Source organism: Bactrocera oleae, chromosome 3 (assembly GCF_042242935.1).
Source record: "Bactrocera oleae isolate idBacOlea1 chromosome 3, idBacOlea1, whole genome shotgun sequence".
Taxonomy (NCBI): domain Eukaryota; kingdom Metazoa; phylum Arthropoda; class Insecta; order Diptera; family Tephritidae; genus Bactrocera; species Bactrocera oleae.
In genome coordinates, this window is record NC_091537.1 from 15,927,664 (window position 1) to 15,947,639 (window position 19,976).

Sequence of the window (19,976 nt, forward strand, 5' to 3'; positions counted from 1 at the left end):
AGGTCTATTGTGATACCCAAATACTCATAAGTATTATTCGGAAATACTCTCAAAAATCGACAAAGCGTTTTGAGTCTGACAGAAATTTGTTGAGACGGCTAATATTTATTTTACGCCTATGGGACAATATCTAGTTAGAACTCCTAGAATTGGGGCAAGATGAACCTCACTGAGAGCCAGTAACTCAGTGGATCTTCTGCGTTCTATACTACGAAGGGTTTCGCAGTCGCACATTAGCTATTTGTTGACCAGTACCTGCTAAGCTCACGTAGAAGTCCAGAGGTCCAGCGCTAGAACACAAGAGCACAACGGAGACCCAACTTGTTTTCAATCCAATGTAACCAGTTTCCAGCGATTCCGCTATGACCAAGCACCCAAACGAGTCTGATAATGAAGTAGCTTTATGCTATCGATAGTAAGAGTAGCTTTCTTTAACTAACTTTGAGCACATAGTTAACGAGCTCAAAGTTGGTATGTCGCTCTGCTGCCTTAGGAAATGCTCACCTCTTTGAAAGAGGCTGCACTACGGAGCAATATATCTACTGCTACCTTAAGGGTACCCACCTTCGCTTGAAAAAGGTTACAGTGATTCAGTAGCCCAAAACTATGCTTCAACCTTGTCTAAAAGCTTCAACCCAACCGTAGAAAGGTTCACTATGCCTCTTCTCTAGCGACTTTGCCCATCCACATATTCCTTCTCAGTATATGGGCAGAGAAAAAGCTTTCAGGCGTATACTCAGCAATGTACTGACCTAAGTTTTCTAGAATGCAGTCGAAAAAGGAGAGAATTTCAGAAGGTCCTAGTTTGGACTCTTTTACGTACCCAGCTTTCCTGAGTCCTACAGCTTCTGCACAGCAATGCACTTGCCGGCTAGATCAACGGGTGCTATGTGTATTGAAGGGGAAAAATACTTTGAAATTAAATTGAAGCTGATAGATTTCTGATTTTCAAATAATTAATTTCTTATTCTTTTAATCCTTTTATGATTGCAATATTCCTGAGAGAAATAACTTATCATCTTATGCATTTCCTACAGTGCATATTTACTATTCATTTAAATAACGGCAACTGTACAGAAAGTATGTCCCTATGTTTATATGTAAATATATTGTAGTATAGCATGGTGGGAAACTTTTCTGTACTTGCGGCTTGTCCTGTGGCAAATAAACGCACTCACTCCAAATATCATGCGTGGAATATTAACAACGCTATGGACAATTAAGCCTATAAAAGTTTCATTTGGCTTTTCCGCTTGCAGCCTGAACAATTTGATTAAACGGCTGAGTAGAAAAAGCACAACAGATAAACGATTAACACGCACTTATATACATGCCCATATATTTTTAAGTACATATATAAAAACATATATGTATTTATGCATGCAGCTGCAACATCTGGCTTTCGGTTGCTATAAATAGCAAAATCTTTATATAATAAAGAACATATGTAACTGTATTTTTGATAAAATTGTTCTTGAAGTTTGTATTTATTGCTCTTCTGTGATGAAAAGATGAAATTTTAAATTGCTGGCAGCAATTACAAATTAAGTTAAGTGGCTTAATATTTGCGGCAAACCAAGTTGAAATGTCACATATACGCCATAGCCGCCAAAAGCAAATCTTTTTTATTATGCGCATTAAGTTATCAATGGTGTTGTGTGTGTTTGTTAAATGGCATATTCAATAGCAATAATAAGTTACTTTACTGCCTCGGTGGTATAAAATTCGGATATAAATGTATGTGCAATTTAATATCAAGTAAAGCTACTTAAGACTCTTCTTAAATGTTTGTTCTTCATTGTTTGGCTTATCTTATATTACATTCACTGTACTTTACAGTCTAATTATTGTGAGGTATCGGAATACATTATAATGGTTATAATAAGTTAAGGATCTTACACAATAAATATATATGTATGTAGAGTCTTACATAATTTTTATACTCTGAGTAGGGTATATTAAGTTTACTACGTAGTTAATAATACCAAGAAGCTCCTTAAAGTATACGAGTATGTAAGCATATCCGACGAGCTGAGTCGATTTAACCATATCCGCCATTATATATATGTACTAGTCCCTCGGGTTTTGAGATATCGATCTGAAATTTTGCAGATGTTCCATTCTCCTCAAGAAGCCACTCATTTATCGGAACTGCCACTATCGCACAACTATAGCATATAGCTGCCATACAAACTGATCGCTCGAAATCAAGATCTTGTATGAAAAGTCTTTTTATTTCACAAAATATCTGCACGCAATTTGGCATGGATTATTGCTTAAGTCAATACTACAATCTCCGAACATATTGTTCAGAACGGACCACTATAGCATATACGGGCTCGTAGCTGTCATGCAAACTTTCCAATCAAAATCAAGTTCGTATATGAAAAACTGTTTCGTTTCAGAGAGTTATTTTAGTTTGAAGTTTTCTGAAAATCTGTTTAATATAAAATAGTACTAGTAAATTGTTTTTAACTTTAACGTATAGAGTTGTAGAAATAATCCCTATATACTCAAAAAACTGAGAAAAACATATTACAAATTTTCATTATTTACACAAAACTCTAAACAGTAAATAGTTTCAGTTCTAGACGTATAACTTAAAATTAAGCCGAAATTCAGTGGAATATGCTCCAAGCACAAAGCTACTTATTACTTTTAACAACTAAATATCAATGTACTTTAAAAGAATACTGATTCTTACCTATATACTTATACACATACATGAAAGTTTTCACGAAAATTTGTATCCCGATTTGGAATTTGGTATTCCAACTCCTTCACTCAAACCTTATGTTCCTTTATTAGTTTCAGATTACGGAAGGAGTAACGCTCTGATTTCTGACTGTGGCGAAATTCTATCACAATGGCTTCCCATGCAAATACGCACGTGTAGGATATGAACAATATTTTTTTACTGCAAATCGCTTGTACCTATTTTCGTACACATTCCAACTTATGTACTTATATATGTATGTACAAAGTATATCCCTTACAATTACAAGCATATCTGTATGCACACCTCGTCCTTCCGGCAATAAACAGGAAATCCCTTTGAGTGAAAAAGGACGCGCGTAAATATCAGTTGACATTATTGCATTTTTGAATTGGAGCAGACAAGCATTCCAAGGCATGCCAATGCTACAGCCTTGAATATTTCAATACCGTCGGGCGGACTAGCGACCAACCAGCCAGACCGCCAACAGCCAACAGGCCTTCACAGGCCATATCGTGACATTGCGGTAAACTGTCCTATCTCTCAGCCATAGCTAAGCCATGTTCCATGTATATTCATTAAACTGTTTAAATGTGTTTGGGTAGGTGTGCATGTGGATTATATTTGAAAAACATTTTTGTAACATTTTTGTAGATGTAAATTTCTGCGAAGAGTGTGCGAGTAGGTGTGTGTTTACATACACATATGTACAATAAAATTAAAGAAGTTGGTAATGTTAGAAAGCACATAAAAGCAATAAAATGCGAAAAAATGGTTTTCTTCTAGTGAATATTATTGCTTGTATAAATTTTCACATATGTACATACATAAATACGTAAGTATGTATAATTATGACGCTACTGAAAATCTTAAGTAGTGTATAAAGTTTCCTTAGTTCAAAAAAAAAAAAAAAAATAGCTATATACAAAGATGCATATGTATGTCATACTCTACTTATGTTGCTATTTTATGATATTTTTCATATTATAAAATAACGATGAAAGGCCATCTTGAGAAAAGCTGCCTTGAAAAAGACTTTAGCGAATTGCAACAAAGCTTACAATTGTGGAGTCTTACGACTTTAGAGAACTGTGTTTAGTCTTCAATATTTGTCAGGGGTACATATTTTTCTGTCCTTGATTATTTAGGTGAAAGTTTTCTCCTTAAATTCTCAATGTCGTAGACCTAACATTCAGAAGAGACGTGTATATATGTCACTGCTGGCTACTTGGTTCTTTAGAAATAGAGGTTCAGTAATTTGAAAAAAATGCCTAAAAATTAATTTTGTGTTTTGATTAATAACTATTTTTTGATGATAAAAACTGTTGATATTATAAAGTGGCTCTATGAATGTAACCCAGTCATATGAGCACCGAATACTATAAAGCCTGTGGACGCAAAAGAGTCCGTTACCCTGCCTTTTGAATGGCCGTAAAGCCAAATTTAAATGTGACTTCAGCAATTCACACCAGAGTTCAATCGTCAGTCATCCATGTGGACTTAACGCGCTGTAACGATTCCAAAATAGCATAAAGAAAAAGTTTGAACGACTATGTATAAAAAAGACTATTATACGAGTGTCATTGACTGAACGGCGAAATTTCAGTACAAGAGCCACTATTGTTGAAGAAGAAAGTAATGCTTCACCAATACTACGAACTATGTCACAAATCAATAAAAACCTTAGCAAAATTGCGCGAGTTGTGCTTCGAATTGTTTTTGCATCCACCGTATTCTTCGGACTCTACCCCTGAGAGAATCCTCACTTATTGTTTGTGATTTTACTTAGAACTTCACAGCCTGCTTGGCAAATTGACAAAAAACTGTTTAAGCTCAACGGCAAAACATACCTTCTTATCCTAATAGATTCAATACACTTATCAGGTCTGAAACCCCATTACTTATTACTACTAGTACAAAAAAAGTTCATTTTTATACTTCAATACTGTATTATAAACAAAAGTTTGATCTCATTAGTAGTATTTAGTAGTTGTTTTGTGGACTTAAAACCGATTAATTCAGAAGTAGTTTCTACTTCACCAGCCCTGAATTTTGTGTATGTATGTACATAGTAATAGGTAGGTAGTACCACTAGGTTAGTTCTAAAACAACTTTTTCTCAATATTAGCCGACCCTTCTAACATAAGAAAATTTATATAAAGAGTATACTTGTCTTCGATTGGTTACTTCTCTGTTTATTATATTTGAAGTACGCTCTCTCGTAAAAAAATTTGCACATGAAGCAAACACAAAGTTCTGTATTTGAAGCCAATAGAAGAGGGCTGAAAAACTACTCACTTAAGAACTTTAACCGCTTGTTATCCCCTCTATACAAAAACATATATCACACTGATAAACACTGTTTTTGTCACACGAACTTTTTAATCGCAGCGTCGTAATTTCACGCGGTTTTTTGAACAGTGCTATTTAGACAATTTTGGATTTCCTATTACGGATCACAATAAATACTGAGCTCCACATAAATGTTGTATAACGTATGTGAGACTGATAATACGTTGAGCTAAACAAAACTCCAGTCAAAAGCCATAAATTATTGTTATTTTCGTTTGACTTAAACAAAAGGCAAACACACTATCCAGTATCCAAACTTGTCTTCGGCCAACAGACCCATCCTACATAGTGCCGAACTGCCTGTGCCAAAGCCTCCAAATCGATATATATGTATGTATATCTGAAAGTGAAATCCCAAAAACTCAGCGTGGCAAAAATTTAAGAGTAAATATTTGCAGCTCCACAAATACGGTAACTGATAAAAAATAAGAGCTTTGAAGAAAAACTGAAAGACCAGGAAAAACTCACCTGGAAATGTGTTGTGAACGTTGTCAAAAATGGAAAATTACAATCACTTAATAAATGAACATGTAATAATGTCATATAAAGTTTTGGGGCATAATATGTCCTTGAAAATACATATGCTAGACTCTCATCTGGATTTCTTTCTGGCGAATTTGGGTGCAGTGAGTGAAGAACAAGGCGAGAGGATTCATTAGGACATTTCCTTAATGAAGAAGCGCTATCAAGGGAAATGGAATGCTAGCAAATTTTTGTAGAAGTTTTAAAAAAAGGAAGGTCGATGCCAATTATTCACGAAAATCATAAGTATTTTTTCTATATTAAACAATAACTTCCCTAAATGTAGCTGATGTTTGTATTTCTTAAGAAAATATATGTATGTTTTGATAAGAAAACCTGACGTGTCAATTTTTTTTCATTCACACATGTTTAGTGGCTCTAGTACATTCAAAATTTAATATGAGTAAGTTTCATGTGACAAAAAAATGTTAAAATTTTGTTGAGTAGTGTTATTAAACTGGTACACAGTTGGTTGTTCGATTCACTATTCTTCAAGGTTTTGGAAATGCATCCAGACTCATCCTATATTTAATACTCATCGTATATGATATACTTATGAAAATACTTATGAAGGTTATATTATATTATCGACATGAGAGGATGAAAAAACCTTAATGTGAAAGTTTAACTATGCAATATTGGTAAGCATCTGAGCCGCATCACAGTATTTAATATGAAAATATTGTATGTATGTACTTATAAATATATCTCTCAAAATGTATATAATATTTTCTTTGAAAGTCTTTTATTACAGCTATATACATACATAAATACTTACAAGGCTCATTCTATCAAGTATTAATATTTATTTATCTAAGCCCTTTTTTATTATGTTAGTTCGCAGAAATCTCACGCGGCCTTCATTTCATCTATCATTAATATTTGATACACTCGAACATACGAGTACATAGCGCATATATACATACATATACATATGTATATGTACGTAGAAGACTTAAGAAGCGTAATTTATTAAATATTCAAATGTGACTTCTTATATTCCCAAAGCAACACTTTTGCCAACAGTTCAATACTCGTTTGTATACAGTAGTCTCGGAATTTATATATGCATAAGAGAGTACAAATGTATATAGTATATATGTATGTGAATAAATTTTTATATTGATATCTTTAAACTCATGTATGCTGAAATGTACAGTTATATGCAAACATCGAGACTAATATTAATCAAGTACATACTCACATTTGCAGACAGCTGTTCACACATTGATAACTACTCACACATGTTTGTAAATATGTATGAGTGCTCATGGTTTCTATTCTCGGAATGATGAGCCTGTTATATTGTAATCAATGAAAAACGCATTTGATATTTTCAATATGTTTCACTTGTAAATGCAAATGCAAAAAATATCTATATACTCATACACAAATGTTTCTATGTATTTATAGAGTATATGAAAATCTATTTATGTATGTATTTATGACACCATATGTCGACACAATACAGAGAGTGGGTAAATATTGGAAGATGTTGTAGTAAACACTAATGTAATATGCGTGATAAAGATTCAATGAGCTATAAAATGGAGTCGAAAGAGGTAAGGGGGAGTTTTTATCAAGAGTGACTGAAAATTGGAAAATGGAAAGAAATCAGTATTCCATTCACGACTTCTCTGTACGTTATATTTGAACTCTGATCTCTTGTTAAAAAATCTGAAGGCAACAAAAAAGTTAAATCGTTGAAAAACAGTTAACTTCAGTTGCACCTAATTAAGCTATAATACTCTTTAGATACGCGTTATCCGAGATCGACCACTTGAATCTGGTCAATTTGTCACAGTAATTTTCTCAATGAGAGTGAGATCATCTATTAAATTCAACAGTAAAATAAAGACATATTGTACAAGTATGTTTTAATTTTTAAGGTTTTTTAATTACCGATTCAACTTTCATCGATTCGATAATGATATTGACATTCACTAACAAATTTCACGTCCACCGTAAAATAATCTTAGAGTCTTATAGTATGTACAAGTATGTAGACCATAGCATATATTTAGAAACTACTGAAACAAAATACTTTGCGCTCATTTTGTAAAATTTAAGGCCGACGCTCTTGCTTTTATAATACAGCTTAAGTCATAACTTAAAGTTTATAGACTACATTATTGGAACAGAGCAAAATAATACCTAGAATTTTGTCTTTGACTTTATTTTTCAAGGTCTTTAAAAGTAATTTTTCCCACAATGAATACCACTTCACCCAAATCATCCCTCGCCAAATTGGGTATACACACCACCAAGCATAAATCACTAAAAGTTATGGTGCTGGGGCAGAGCGGAGTTGGAAAATCAGGTAAGATCGAAAAAAGCGTAAATCTTAACCGACCTAACCTCACTTTTCTAATCGTATACGCATTCAATTATTTCTTTATATACTTATGTACATATATTATGTACATATATTTTTTACACCTACAGCTATGGTTGTTAGATTTATTACTAGACGGTTTATTGGTGAATATGATCCTAATCTAGAGAAGGTTTATACTCACAACACCACATTTGACAATGAGCTCATACAGTTTGATATACTGGACGCGGCTGGACAACCCAATGTGAGCATACACGGAACTTATTTTCACATTAACTTCCATTAAAGTACCTACTTTTAGAAAGAAGATTGCGTCAGTTTGGACTCAAACATACGTTGGGCGGACGCTTTCATACTAATGTACTCGGTAACCGATAAATGTAGTTTTGATGAGTGTAATCGACTGAAATTTTTGATCAACTATAATAAAAGGCGACGTAAACTTGGTTCAAATAGTAAGGTGAGTAAAAATATTGATGAATGAAAGAGTGTCGAAGTGAGGCTGCTGAGGACCTAAGTACATAGCACCACAACGAAATAATTACAACAGTTCCATGGTCTCGTCACTAAAACTTCTGCGACATTTCTTTAAGCAGAAAACGTCTGAAGATTAGTTCCAGCGCCAGTATTAGTTCCCATTTGTTGAGAATTCTTGAACTTTTAAATTATTACTACACATAATTTCAATTTAGAGGTTATACCTATAATACATTTCTACAATCCTGTAGGACTCTCTCTCGGATGTGCCGGTCATTTTGGTGGGCAACAAAACAGATCAAACGGGCGATCGCATGGTGAGCATTGAAGAAGGTCAACGACGTTTTCGTGATCTAACATGTGTCTGCTTTCATGAGATCTCTGTTCGAGAGAGTGTTGATCAAGTGGGTGGTATATTTATAAAATTTCTCATTAGAATATGTAGTATGTGTAAATCGAACAGGTTCAGGCAGTGTTTCGCGATGTATTTCGCTTTTGGCGTGTCTTCAGCAAGTTTCCCAAACTGAAACGTTCCACCAGCGACGTACAAAATGCTTCCGATTCAGCGCTGAGCCCCGATTCGGGTTGCTCCTTCTACGATCCGTCATCGTATAACAGTGAAACACGTAGATCCTTTTTCATAAATGGTAAATAGTTTCTAATAAAATCTATATCTTAATAACATATATAACGTTAAAGCCAATACCTGCCTGGAGGAGACCGACCACACAGAATCCACGGATGAACTCGGTTCCGGTAGCCTCTGCAGCTCTCGTTGCGAAATGGATACACCATTTCGCAGTAGAGCTTCCACAGATGGCACATTATTGTCGCGTCCGCGTCGCTGGCGTTATCCACCACCTGGTTGTCTAATGCCACACACCAATCGTGTCGAACGTCGCATGAGCATCTCAACTCGTGGCAGCAACGCCAGCTATTGACTACTAATGCATCACTGAGAAGCGCTCGGCTTCAATAGTAAGTGGTTGTTGCTGTGACAAGTTTTAATTATGTACATAATTACAAGGCTTTGCTCATTGTACAAAAACAATTGTAATTATTTTTGAGTATGTAATAAAAAAGATTCAATATGCTAAATGGGGGCGCGTTGCACGCTTATTGATAGACTACAAGTATTTATTATAAAATGAAAATTATTTATTACGATTACATTAGGATATACCTACACATGTAATGCTGATGTTTTATACATGTATTTTTCTATGTACTGATTGTATTTATGAGATAAGTATTTATTAAAGGTTTCATAGATGTATTAAATAATAATACTAAAACAAAAAACGTTTCTTGGCTTTCAATCGTTTTCTGGTTCTTCAATTGAAATTCTGCTCGACGAGATAAGTATTTGTCATTACCGCCCGATGCCGTCACTATTGCAAGAGAAATTTGCTATCTTCTAGTACATTACCGCAATTTGGTTTGGACTGCGTTTGGAAGAGATCGATCTACAAATTTTTAGAAAAAATGAAAAAGAGCAAAATCACTCTGTGATTCGATTATTATTTTTGGAAGGGAAATCACAGAGTGAAATTAAAGAGCGCTTGTATGTTGTATATTACTCTTCTCATTCGATGGCGGCCGTCAAAAATTGGCTTAACGAGCCACTTTTTGATGAGCCAAGGCCTGAAAGCGGCGACAGCAGAGGATAACTTGACAAAGTCCATCAACTCACTTTATTAGAACACTGTGTAAAGTTTTACGAGAAAGCTGAAACAATAGACATTTCAAAATACTACGTGACATGCGTAGAAACAAAGATCCACATGTACACTCCTGAAAGCAAGGAACAGTGGGCTACAGTCGGAGAATTTGTTCCTAAGAAGGCGAAGACTATTCTATTGGCCAGAAAGCTGATAGCCACCATTTTATTAGATCCCCATCGAAGAGTTAACCGTAAAGAAACAAATAAAGGTTCTTGAATCAGTGCCATTTATTGCTATTTGTGAGAAGCAGTTTTTTCTACAAGATATATTTTTATGCAGCAACCGTTAGGCAGAGTAATAAATATCTAAAAAAAATATATAAAAGATTAGCATTTAACGGCCGCACTCAATCAAGCCATTTAATATTCTTCATCGATTTTCAGCAGATACTCCTCGGCACGCAGAGCCAACTCGCGTATGTTACGTAGACAACCGGCCGCAGCCAATTGTGTTTCTTTGTTCGTGGAACCAACGCATTCCAGCAAAAATGGCACAACACCGCTCTGGAAAATATAGAAATTATGCGCTTACCTAGCTCAAAAATTATTATGTAGAACGCACCTGGTGCATAATGATGCAGTTTTGTGGATCCATGGATAATTTTTCCAGCGCCATGGCTGTAGTGCGATGTACGGCTGGATCATTACTGGTCAAGTAGCTGACAATGGGCGTGACAGTGCGTAGACGACCCAACTCCTGTGTGTTATTGCCAAATGTGGCGCAACTAGCAATTGCGGCGGCCAGATTTTCACGCAACAAATCCTCGGTAGTATTCACTGGAAAAAATTAAACATTATATAAACATTCAATCTATTGTATTTTAAATCGAGAAACTAACCCAAATCAGCCAACTTATAGATCACTTTAAGATCAGACAAAATCGCTAGATTTGTAGTATCCTTTGCAATAGTTGCTATAGCAGCGCAGACAGCCGACAATACTTGCGAGTCGGTGGACTTTAGCAAATCCACAACCAATTCCATGGCACCCACCAAACTACGCACCAACTCACCCGATTCGCGTGCATTTCGCACACACGGACAGATGGCATAGGCGGCATAAGCTTGAACTTTGGGATCGGTATTCTTCAGAAGTGACCAAATCAAACGCACCGCATCCAAATCCTCCAAAATCCGCATGCTATCTATATCTTCGGCACACTCTTTCAATGCTTTGGCCAAGTTTACCAACAGCGGTGGATGGGAGGAGTTCAATAATGCCACCAAGGCCGGCAAGCCACCAGCGCCACGTAAAACTTCACGATTATTTTGAAAACGTACACATTCGGAAATGGCCCCAACCACATTGGTTATCACATCGTCGGAATCATCATTCAATAACGGTATGAGATGATTAATGAGACGTAGTGAGTCCAGTTTCTTGACATTCGCCTCCGACACGGCGCTCATCCAAATCGCACCGGCAGCGCCGATCATCAGTTTCTTGTTATCACGCACATTTTTATCCTTGATTATGGCGACCAAAGGTTCTAAGCCACCCGCGGAACGTACCAAATCACGTGTAGTCTGATCGAAGGCACACTTGTAAATGGCAGTGCTACCTTCGGTCTTCAAGTCCAAGCTATCTGAATGTAGATGGGTCACAATATCAGCGATCATGCCCTCGGTAGTGATGGCCAGTTGAAATTTGGGCTGCATTTTGTTAAAATATGTGATTTAAATTCATTATATCAAATATAGACAACATAAGTATTAGGCTTATTCATTCGTAGTAGTTAGGCCTATTCGTCCGAAGTATTAAACTTGCTATTTGTGTGCCTTTATCGACGAAAGCTTTCCGTTCATCTATGAAACATATGACAAATACTATATTGTTACCTTTGCAACATGTTGCTACAGAGTATAATAGTTTTGTTCACCGGGTGACTGTCTGTCCACATGTTCCTTGGCACTATTAAAAGTTCTAAGCCGCAAATTAAACTATTAAACTGTAATTTTGTAATTTGGTGCAACGAATCGCATTAATGAAACCTCTGGGTTTGGACTTAGCTCAGGTGACTCTCACGCTACGACGTGATGTGATTTAAAAGTTCTGAGCTGACCTCACGGATAACTGGCAGCCAGCTGGCTTTATATAAGATAAGCACTGTGCCTGGCCAGTGTTTAGTACTCTCGTGAAACGAAATGATTTGATTTGTAAGTCGCAAGGTGACTTCAGGGGAAGCTGGCTGCCAGCTGGCTTTACATAAGTAAAGCAGGCGCCGTGCCTGGTTAGTGCTTAGGTGACTCTCTCGCCTCAATGTGATGTGATTTAAAAGTCATGCGCTGACCTCACGGAAAACTGGCAGCCAGATGGCTCTATATAAGTAAAGCAGGCGCCGGACCTGGCCAGTGCTTAGGTGACTCTCGCGCCTCGGTATGATGTGATTTAAAAGACATGAGTTGACTTCACGGGAAACTGGCAGCCAACTAGATCTATATAAGTAAAGCAGGCTTCGTGCCTGGCCAGTGCTTAGGTGATTCTCACTCCTCGATGTGATTTAAAAGTAGTGACGTGACCTGAGGGAAATCTGGCTGCCAGATTTGATTTGGAAGACACAAAGTGACTTCAAGGGAAACTGCCTGTTTGGCTTTAGAAATGAATATAATCCATCGGATCATTAGAATAAGAAAAGTCATAAGGAGCAATTTCATAACGAACCAATCTACAGTCATGGTATTAATGGACATCAGAGCTGGTTTTCACTCAGTGTGACATGATGGGCTCCTTTACAAAACGAATCAATTTAACTTTTCGATTGAATTGATTAAAATCGTTGAAAACTTTTTAAAAAAGTAGTTAGTAAAAGAAGTTTCTAAGTTCATATTGGTAGTAACCTGTCTCCATACATCGAAATCCCAGTCGGAATTTCTCAAGGCACTTGTTTCTTCTAGGCAACTTTCTGTAGATATAATCACTAATTTACAACCAGCTCTTAACGTTTTGCGTAATTATTTTTCTAAATGGAAGATTCTTATAAACCATCATAAATTGTGTGGAGATATCTCGTGAAATAATAAGGTTTTCTATACAGGCACTTGTTTTTAATCGGTCAGTTTGTATGACAACTATATGCTATAGTAAGTAGTCCATTCCGAAAAATTAACAAAAGGGTCATTGAACCAAAATGAAAACACATGTTGTTGTCTTGGCTGATTGGTAAAAAGGTCGAGCGGACACATGCGAAAATAATTACTATAACCTCGGAGTTAAATTAAATTCTGTGGCTGACTCTTGGATATGGTTTAGTTATTTCAGTCATATCCTTTGTGATGCTGATAATTCTAAAAGACAAAATAAATATTTATATTCAATGTATATCGGTAAAGCATTGAGAGACATCTGCTGATGTGTCTAATTTCGGTAATCAAGCCAAGGTACTTTAGGCCCTTCAAGAATGAAGTGCTGATTCTACTCCGTCATTTTTCAAATAACCTCGTCAGTGGAGTTCACGCAAAATCTGTAGGCTATAACTGGATATTTCTCTTCATTCCGAGCTAGAAGGAGCTGCGGCAGATTTCATAAAGCCCAACGATCCAATAATAGACCGCAATGAGGTAAGGCAATCCGAGATTTATCATATGTCTTTGTTTAAACGCAAAAAATTTTGACTGCCAGAATTCAAAATACACATGCATACCTGCGACGCACATTCCTGTATGGTGCCCATAATAGGTATTACAACATCTGTGTGACAAGACTTGAGCAAACGCGCCATCAGTGGTACGATACCGCTCTTACGCATCAATTCCTTATTATGGCGAGATAGTGAAAGCGACCATAGGGCACGAGCACCGGCACGTGCCATGTACAAACACTCCAAATCGGATGAGTTGAGTTCTTCCAGCGGAGTTTGTAGTATACTACCATACAAATTATTAATTAACTGTTATAGAAAAAACACAAAGTCTAACTCTACTACGTGTGCAACGTACGTACCGCAAACTGACATCAAGCATATCCACCAACATCGGTATGCCACCACATGTGCGTACATATTTTCGGGCTAAACGGACCTTACACACATTAGCCAATGTTTCACCTGCCATTGTCTTAAGTTCCTTCGAGAGCGAGTTCAAAATATCCACTATTAAGGGTATGCCACCCAAATCGACAATCGTCTTACGTATATCAATATTCAGTGAGATCTCAGAGAGCACATACAGTGAACCCAAACGACAATTGGTATCATTGCATTCGAGTATATTGACCAACACCTCTAAACCACCAATATCTTGTACAGCCATTTGATTGATTTGCGTGCGCAAATCGTAGTCACGCAGGCAGCATAGCGACACAATGGTCGCCGTTTGATTGCCCGCTTTAATATATTTGATCAACTTCTGTATATTATAATATTCGGCGGGTATTTCAACAGTGCGTGCAATGTCCTTCCACCTTTCCTCCTCCTCGGTAGACGATTCGACTTCGGTAGAATCGGAATCTTCCGTTACAATAGTTTTCTTGCTGCCAAAAAAACGTTCGGGACAGCTGCCGCATGTCTCATATACACGCCGGCGTGATTCTTTTTTCTTCTTAACATCTTCTTCTTGCTGTTTTTGTTTCTCTGTGCGCTCTTGATCAGTTAGATGTTTTTGTTTTAATACCCCATCGATATTAGTTTGATTCATCACATTTATAATAGGATGTGAATCTTGCAGGGATTGTACATTGATAAGTTCTTCTTCTTCTTCCAAAGTAGTCATAATACCAAAAAAGTCTTAAGAATAACTGAAGCTGTGAGGATTCTGAAAAATACTAATTATTATTTGTAAATATTTTATTCAGCGTAGATGAAATTGTCAGCGTATAAATTATTTTTTCTGTCGTGTGGGTTGTTATTTACTTCAGTTCGATTGCACTCAATTGTAGTTGTCGTAGAAACGATAGGTTTGGTTAGTACAGCCAAGACAGTTTCGGGATCTCACTTCAAAAAGTTGTATAGAAAAGCGTGAGAAAAGTGCGTAAACTGGGTGCCCTATTATCGAAATGTAGGTATAAATATTGATTGCTAAATCTTTATTATGATTTATTATGACTGCCGATTCAGCGCACCGCTGCCACTATCCTTCGTGCAATATCCGCTACAGAGAGGATACCTATCACATTTTTTTTTATTTCCGAAAATACTGCCAATGTAAACTGACAGCATGCAAGATTTATATTGCCCGCAAAAGGTACACCTCCTTCGGTACCATGTCCAGACAGTATTATCTAACTATGCTGGAGTATGCCTACACCTACCTATCACTAAGTGGACGAATACCATATTTATTTTCCTTAAGCACTGTTTAACTGTTTTAGACAGCGGTAGACATCTATATTTTGTGTACTTAATCATGAGTCCAGTTTGACTATTAGATTTATTAATTGACTTTCGGAGAAGAAGTGTTTTGGCTAGCAGATATGTAACTCGTAAATCTTTTTTGTGAAGTTCTGTAGAAAAAACTTTATGACACTTACTTTTCTGTCAGTTACTTCACCGAGCTCTCCTATTTGTGGTATCTGCTTTATTGAGGCGAGACCAACAAATTTTAAGTCGATTCCGAACGTATAATAGATTTTATAAGATGATTTCCATTGGCTAATATGAGCTTGGAGTTTTTCCATTGCCTACCTTCAGCAGGAATCGAACCCGTGCTCTACAAAGCTAAGCTATTTTCTAAAATTACGAAGACTTCTTGGCTATCTGTGCTTCACTGAAGCTCTACTACTGCGGTGATTCAACAAAGTTTTGGGTTTTGTGTCTTCAATAAATGGTCTTACTCATATACCTTACGTCAGCTGAGTTTGTTGTTTTCGTATATTAAGTTAGGGCAGTTAGGGTATTATTCGAATAAAATATGTTCCAGGCCGGGCCATTCCTCAATTTAAAGCAGTTGCGAACAGACGATAGTATATTACGAGTATGTACTTGGCTTGGAAAAAAGCGGTCACGCATCGTTGATACAGTCATGGGTTGTAGTCACTTGTCACAACAGCAACACCATTTCGTATTCTGGGTCAAAGGTTGACAAGGTGTAATTGGAATTTGAATGCGCAACAGTAAATGACGAATGAAAATGAAAGTAAGGAATTCAACCCGCCAGAAAGTATACAAACTTTAGTTCAGTTCTTTGCAGTGTGTACGGCAATTCGTAAAAAATGAATACGCGGGGTTTTGGATATTTTCTAATCACTTTCAGACTTATACAGTTCTGTAGCGGCAATAGCGAAGGTATCAGGTAAATATTTTAAATTGAGAGTTAAACACTATTCGCTTATTTGATGTACACACCAGCATCATAGAAACTGAGATCGGAGATATGCCACACCAAAACTTGCATCATCTACTCAGCTCACTCCTGGCATCCGCTCGTATTGAACGATGTTTCGTTATTATGACCGATAGCACTTATCACCAGCTCTATAGTGGCCAGTTCTTTCGCAGACAGCACTGACAAAGCGCCTACTACTTTATTAATGTACCGCCCACGGAGGATTTGTTGGCGCCCAATTACCAAATGGTGCGGGTCTTAAAACAAATACGCAAACAGAATTGTGAATTTATGGTCATAACTCTGCTGAATGGACTGCAGGTGCAACGTTTTTTGCGTTTTGTTGAGAAAAATCGTTTACTTAACTTACAACAACGTTTTGTGTTGCTCGAGGATTCACGCCTCATGGTGGCTGAGATGTGGTACATATGGAGTAATATGATATCAACCGTATTCGTGAAGCCCCTCGACAACCAAAGGTCTGGATTATAACAACTGATGCTGTTAAGTGATCAATCTTAACAAATTTTACTGAAATACTATACTAGGTTTCTCTTGAACACAATTGCATACCCTGAAGTATTGAATGGTGTGGTGGTTACGAAACGTCTGATGTTTTGGGAGAAAGGGAAACATATAAGAACTAACCAATTGTTTCTGGATAGAACATCGAATATGAAAGGTATGTGAGTGTATTTCTAACTCATACTGAAGTTTCATGGGTATATTGCATTTAGATTTACATAAATATACCGCTTTCAGGCTTTTCCTTGCCCATCGTTGTCTTCGAACATGTGCCCATGGTCAAACGTAACACAGATAACAACACTTTTGTAGGACTTGAGGTGGAAATACTAAAATCACTTGGTGTCAAACTTAACTTTAAACCCGATTTCTATGAAACGAATGATGCTGCCTACGAGCATTGGGGCAAAGAGTTACCGAATGGCAGTTATTCCGGCGTACTTGGTGATATGGTACGTCATTACGACTATGGCGTAAACTAATCCACCGAATTGTTTAGTTATGCTCACTTCATAAGTATAAAAGGACAGAATCCTTACTACCTTTTTTTACCTAACCCATTCATAACTTATTAGAATGTATGCCACCATGTCTCTACTAAAGAAAATATATACCCCGAACGGATTCCTCTTTTATTTAATTCAGATATTGCATATTCATTCCAGGCTAACCGGAATGCTCGCATCGCCATCGGAAATCTGCATATGTTTAAACTCTATGCCTCTGTTATGGATCTCTCTTGGCCGCACAGTTTCGAATGTCTGACCTTTTTAACACCAGAGTCCTCACAGGATGACAGCTGGCGCACACTTATACAGCCCTTCAGGTGACAATAATAGTATACACATATAGAATCGATTTCTTGAAGAATACTTTTACCAAATCTTACTTGCCGCGTTTTAGTGGTAGCATGTGGGCCGGCGTTTTACTCTCACTCTTTATTGTGGGTACAGTTTTCTATATGATCTCTTGTTTGCACGCCATTCTAATGCATCGACGATCACGACGCACGCAACGCATGTTGAATTGGTCGGAATGGCGCAGTAAGGGACTTCTACGACCGTCGCGCAGTATTGATACGAAGCTTTTCCGTGATGTTCAATTTCGTCGTTATCTCGGACAATTAAAATCATTGCCGTTGAAAAATACCGATCTATTCGATGATTATTCAAATTGTTTGCTCTTCACCTATAGCATGTTGATGTATGTTTCGTTGCCACGTCTGCCGCGCACATGGAGTTTGCGGGTGCTCACCGGCTGGTATTGGCTCTATTGCATTCTGCTTACGGTTATCTACAGAGCGAGTTTAACAGCAATACTTGCGAATCCCGCAGAGCGGTAATATTGCTTTTAAATATACGAGTATTTATTTAGCTTCCTTTTTGGTTTAGAATCACTATTGATACTTTGGAAGAACTGTCCGCGAGTTATGTGACCAGCACCGCTTGGGTGCATGAGAATAAACAATTTTTTGTCGAAGCATTCGATGAGACCGCTCAAGAGATCGGACGTAAAATGGAGATAGTAGACAACATCGAAAGTGTGGTGAGTTGCTTCGATCGTTATTTAATTTTTGCAAAGAAATTACGTAGATTTTACCTGTCCGTCTAACTTTTAGACCGATCGTATTACCAAAGGTGAATACGCATATTTTGATAACGAATATTTCCTACGCTATTTGCGTATGAAGGGCGCTCAACGTCGCGAGGAGCAACAATTCACTGAAGTAGTACTGCACATAATGCGACAGTGTGTCATACAAATGCCCGTGGTCCTAGGGCTGGAGAAAAATTCACCACTACAGCCTAACGTTAATAAATATTTGAGACGTCTAAGTGAGGGGGGTAAGCTTCAATGACAGTTAGAAAAAGGCTATCATGTAATCGAAATGAATCATATTCGTTTAGAATCAGAGTCAATCGGCTGAGCTCTTCAGGTCGATCCTTTGTCGGTTTTTTTTTTGGTATTGTTTCTTGTGTAATTTTTTCAATTCAAGCTGATTAGATTTTTTTATGCGTAGTACTTTAAATTTAATCCAAATGAGTATGATAAAAGAGTAATCAGAGCTAGCAATATCAAAATCATACAATTTCCAACGAGCTTATCGGAGATTGTCTAATCTAATCTTATCTAAAGCCCTGTTTGAAGGAAAGATAAGTCAGTGGTCATCTTAGTCACCTAACGGTAGATCCAAGAGCCAGGCTGTATCGACATTGTTGTACCATTAGTTGAGTAGGTTTCAATCGTCTTATATAGAGGTATATATCAATCGTCTTATGTATAGGTATATACATTTACAACGAGTTAGTGTCTTACTGAGCAGGACAGACATATGTTGGGTATGTCAAATCCTAAACTGGATAAATAAGAGTTTAGTTTGCTACATTATCCGGAAAGAAGTTTTGCAAGGATCACTATAGTTTCGCGAGACAACTCGAGCTCTACTCCCGAAAAACAAGAGGTTCATATAAGTATATATATTTGATATACCTGATACTCTTCTCTCTTTCTTTCTCTTTTTCTTTCTCTCCTGCTCTCTCTGTCTTCCTCACACTCACTTTTGAACCACATTCGGATTACAGGTCTCATCACCAAATGGCTCAAAGATTCTATTGCCGAGCTCCCCGCCGAGGAGCGTACGCCACAAGAGGCTGTAATGGACTTACCAAAGATATGGAGCTCATTTGTAGCGCTTGGCATTGGTTATTTTTTGGGTCTATGTGCGATAGCCGGCGAATGGCTGCACTACGAATATGTGGTGCGAAAACATCCACTCTACGATGTCTACAATAAGAATTTGTACTATAATTTTAAGCGAAAATTTTCAAGTTACTAATTTGTATAAGAATACATACAATATTCTCAATCATAATTGTTAGTTATGCATAAAAAAATAATTTAATTCACATTAAAACTTGAACGGTTGAAAAAAATAAATAAAAAGTTAATCCTAATTAAAATTAGAAAAAAATTGTTTTTGAATTTACTTGTTTTGGCGTTTACCTACTTCGTGTGCTGCCATTTTATACAAGAGCTTGCACAGAGTCATCATTTTCAATACTGCA

The 19,976-nt window shown here is 37.0% G+C and overlaps 3 protein-coding genes across 14 annotated transcripts in view; 2 read left to right on the forward strand and 1 right to left on the reverse strand.

Annotated features, from left to right (window-relative positions):
* LOC106616738 (ras-related and estrogen-regulated growth inhibitor) overlaps nucleotides 1-9,532 on the forward strand; it is a 35,008-nt gene extending 25,476 nt beyond the window's left edge. For 11 of the 12 annotated variants that reach the window (XM_070107593.1, XM_070107591.1, XM_014233582.3 and 8 more), the window contains exons 2-7: nucleotides 7,777-7,910; nucleotides 8,036-8,172; nucleotides 8,230-8,388; nucleotides 8,657-8,809; nucleotides 8,869-9,052; nucleotides 9,105-9,532. In XM_070107593.1, coding sequence (XP_069963694.1) covers nucleotides 7,802-7,910; nucleotides 8,036-8,172; nucleotides 8,230-8,388; nucleotides 8,657-8,809; nucleotides 8,869-9,052; nucleotides 9,105-9,346 — 984 coding nt within the window. In that variant the 5' untranslated portion in view covers nucleotides 7,777-7,801 and the 3' untranslated portion in view covers nucleotides 9,347-9,532. Of the gene's footprint in view, nucleotides 1-6,023; nucleotides 6,232-7,776; nucleotides 7,911-8,035; nucleotides 8,173-8,229; nucleotides 8,389-8,656; nucleotides 8,810-8,868; nucleotides 9,053-9,104 lie in introns of those variants that run through there. The other variant, XM_070107590.1, reaches the window with a different exon arrangement.
* An 806-nt stretch (nucleotides 9,533-10,338) lies between these two features.
* Nucleotides 10,339-14,979, reverse strand: gudu (Armadillo repeat-containing protein gudu). The gene is made up of 5 exons (XM_014233585.3): nucleotides 14,069-14,979; nucleotides 13,770-13,992; nucleotides 10,968-11,781; nucleotides 10,691-10,905; nucleotides 10,339-10,632 (listed from the first exon to the last, which is right to left on the reverse strand). The coding sequence occupies exons 1-5, from the start codon at nucleotides 14,833-14,835 to the stop codon at nucleotides 10,489-10,491; spliced, it is 2,163 nt and encodes a 720-aa protein (XP_014089060.2). The 5' UTR covers nucleotides 14,836-14,979; the 3' UTR covers nucleotides 10,339-10,488.
* Nucleotides 14,980-16,273: 1,294 nt separating this feature from the next.
* Nucleotides 16,274-19,831, forward strand: Ir68a (Ionotropic receptor 68a). The gene is given in 9 exon segments (XM_070106201.1): nucleotides 16,274-16,353; nucleotides 16,410-16,865; nucleotides 16,935-17,068; nucleotides 17,149-17,384; nucleotides 17,487-17,737; nucleotides 17,815-18,249; nucleotides 18,303-18,456; nucleotides 18,530-18,755; nucleotides 19,494-19,831. Coding segments are annotated over 9 exon segments (2,226 nt in total). The 3' UTR covers nucleotides 19,748-19,831.
* The last annotated feature ends 145 nt before the right edge of the window (nucleotides 19,832-19,976 follow it).

What these genes read in the sequence shown, in the direction of transcription:
- gudu (XM_014233585.3), bottom strand. Translation starts at nt 14,835, where the DNA reads ATGACTACTTTGGAAGAAGAAGAAGAACTTATCAATGTACAATCCCTG. An exon ending in TACAGGAATGTGCGTCGCAG is followed by an intron (nt 11,782 to 13,769) that starts GTATGCATGTGT and finishes AACAAAATGCAG; the next exon opens with CCCAAATTTCAACTGGCCAT. An exon ending in ACTGCATCATTATGCACCAG is followed by an intron (nt 10,633 to 10,690) that starts GTGCGTTCTACA and finishes TATATTTTCCAG; the next exon opens with AGCGGTGTTGTGCCATTTTT.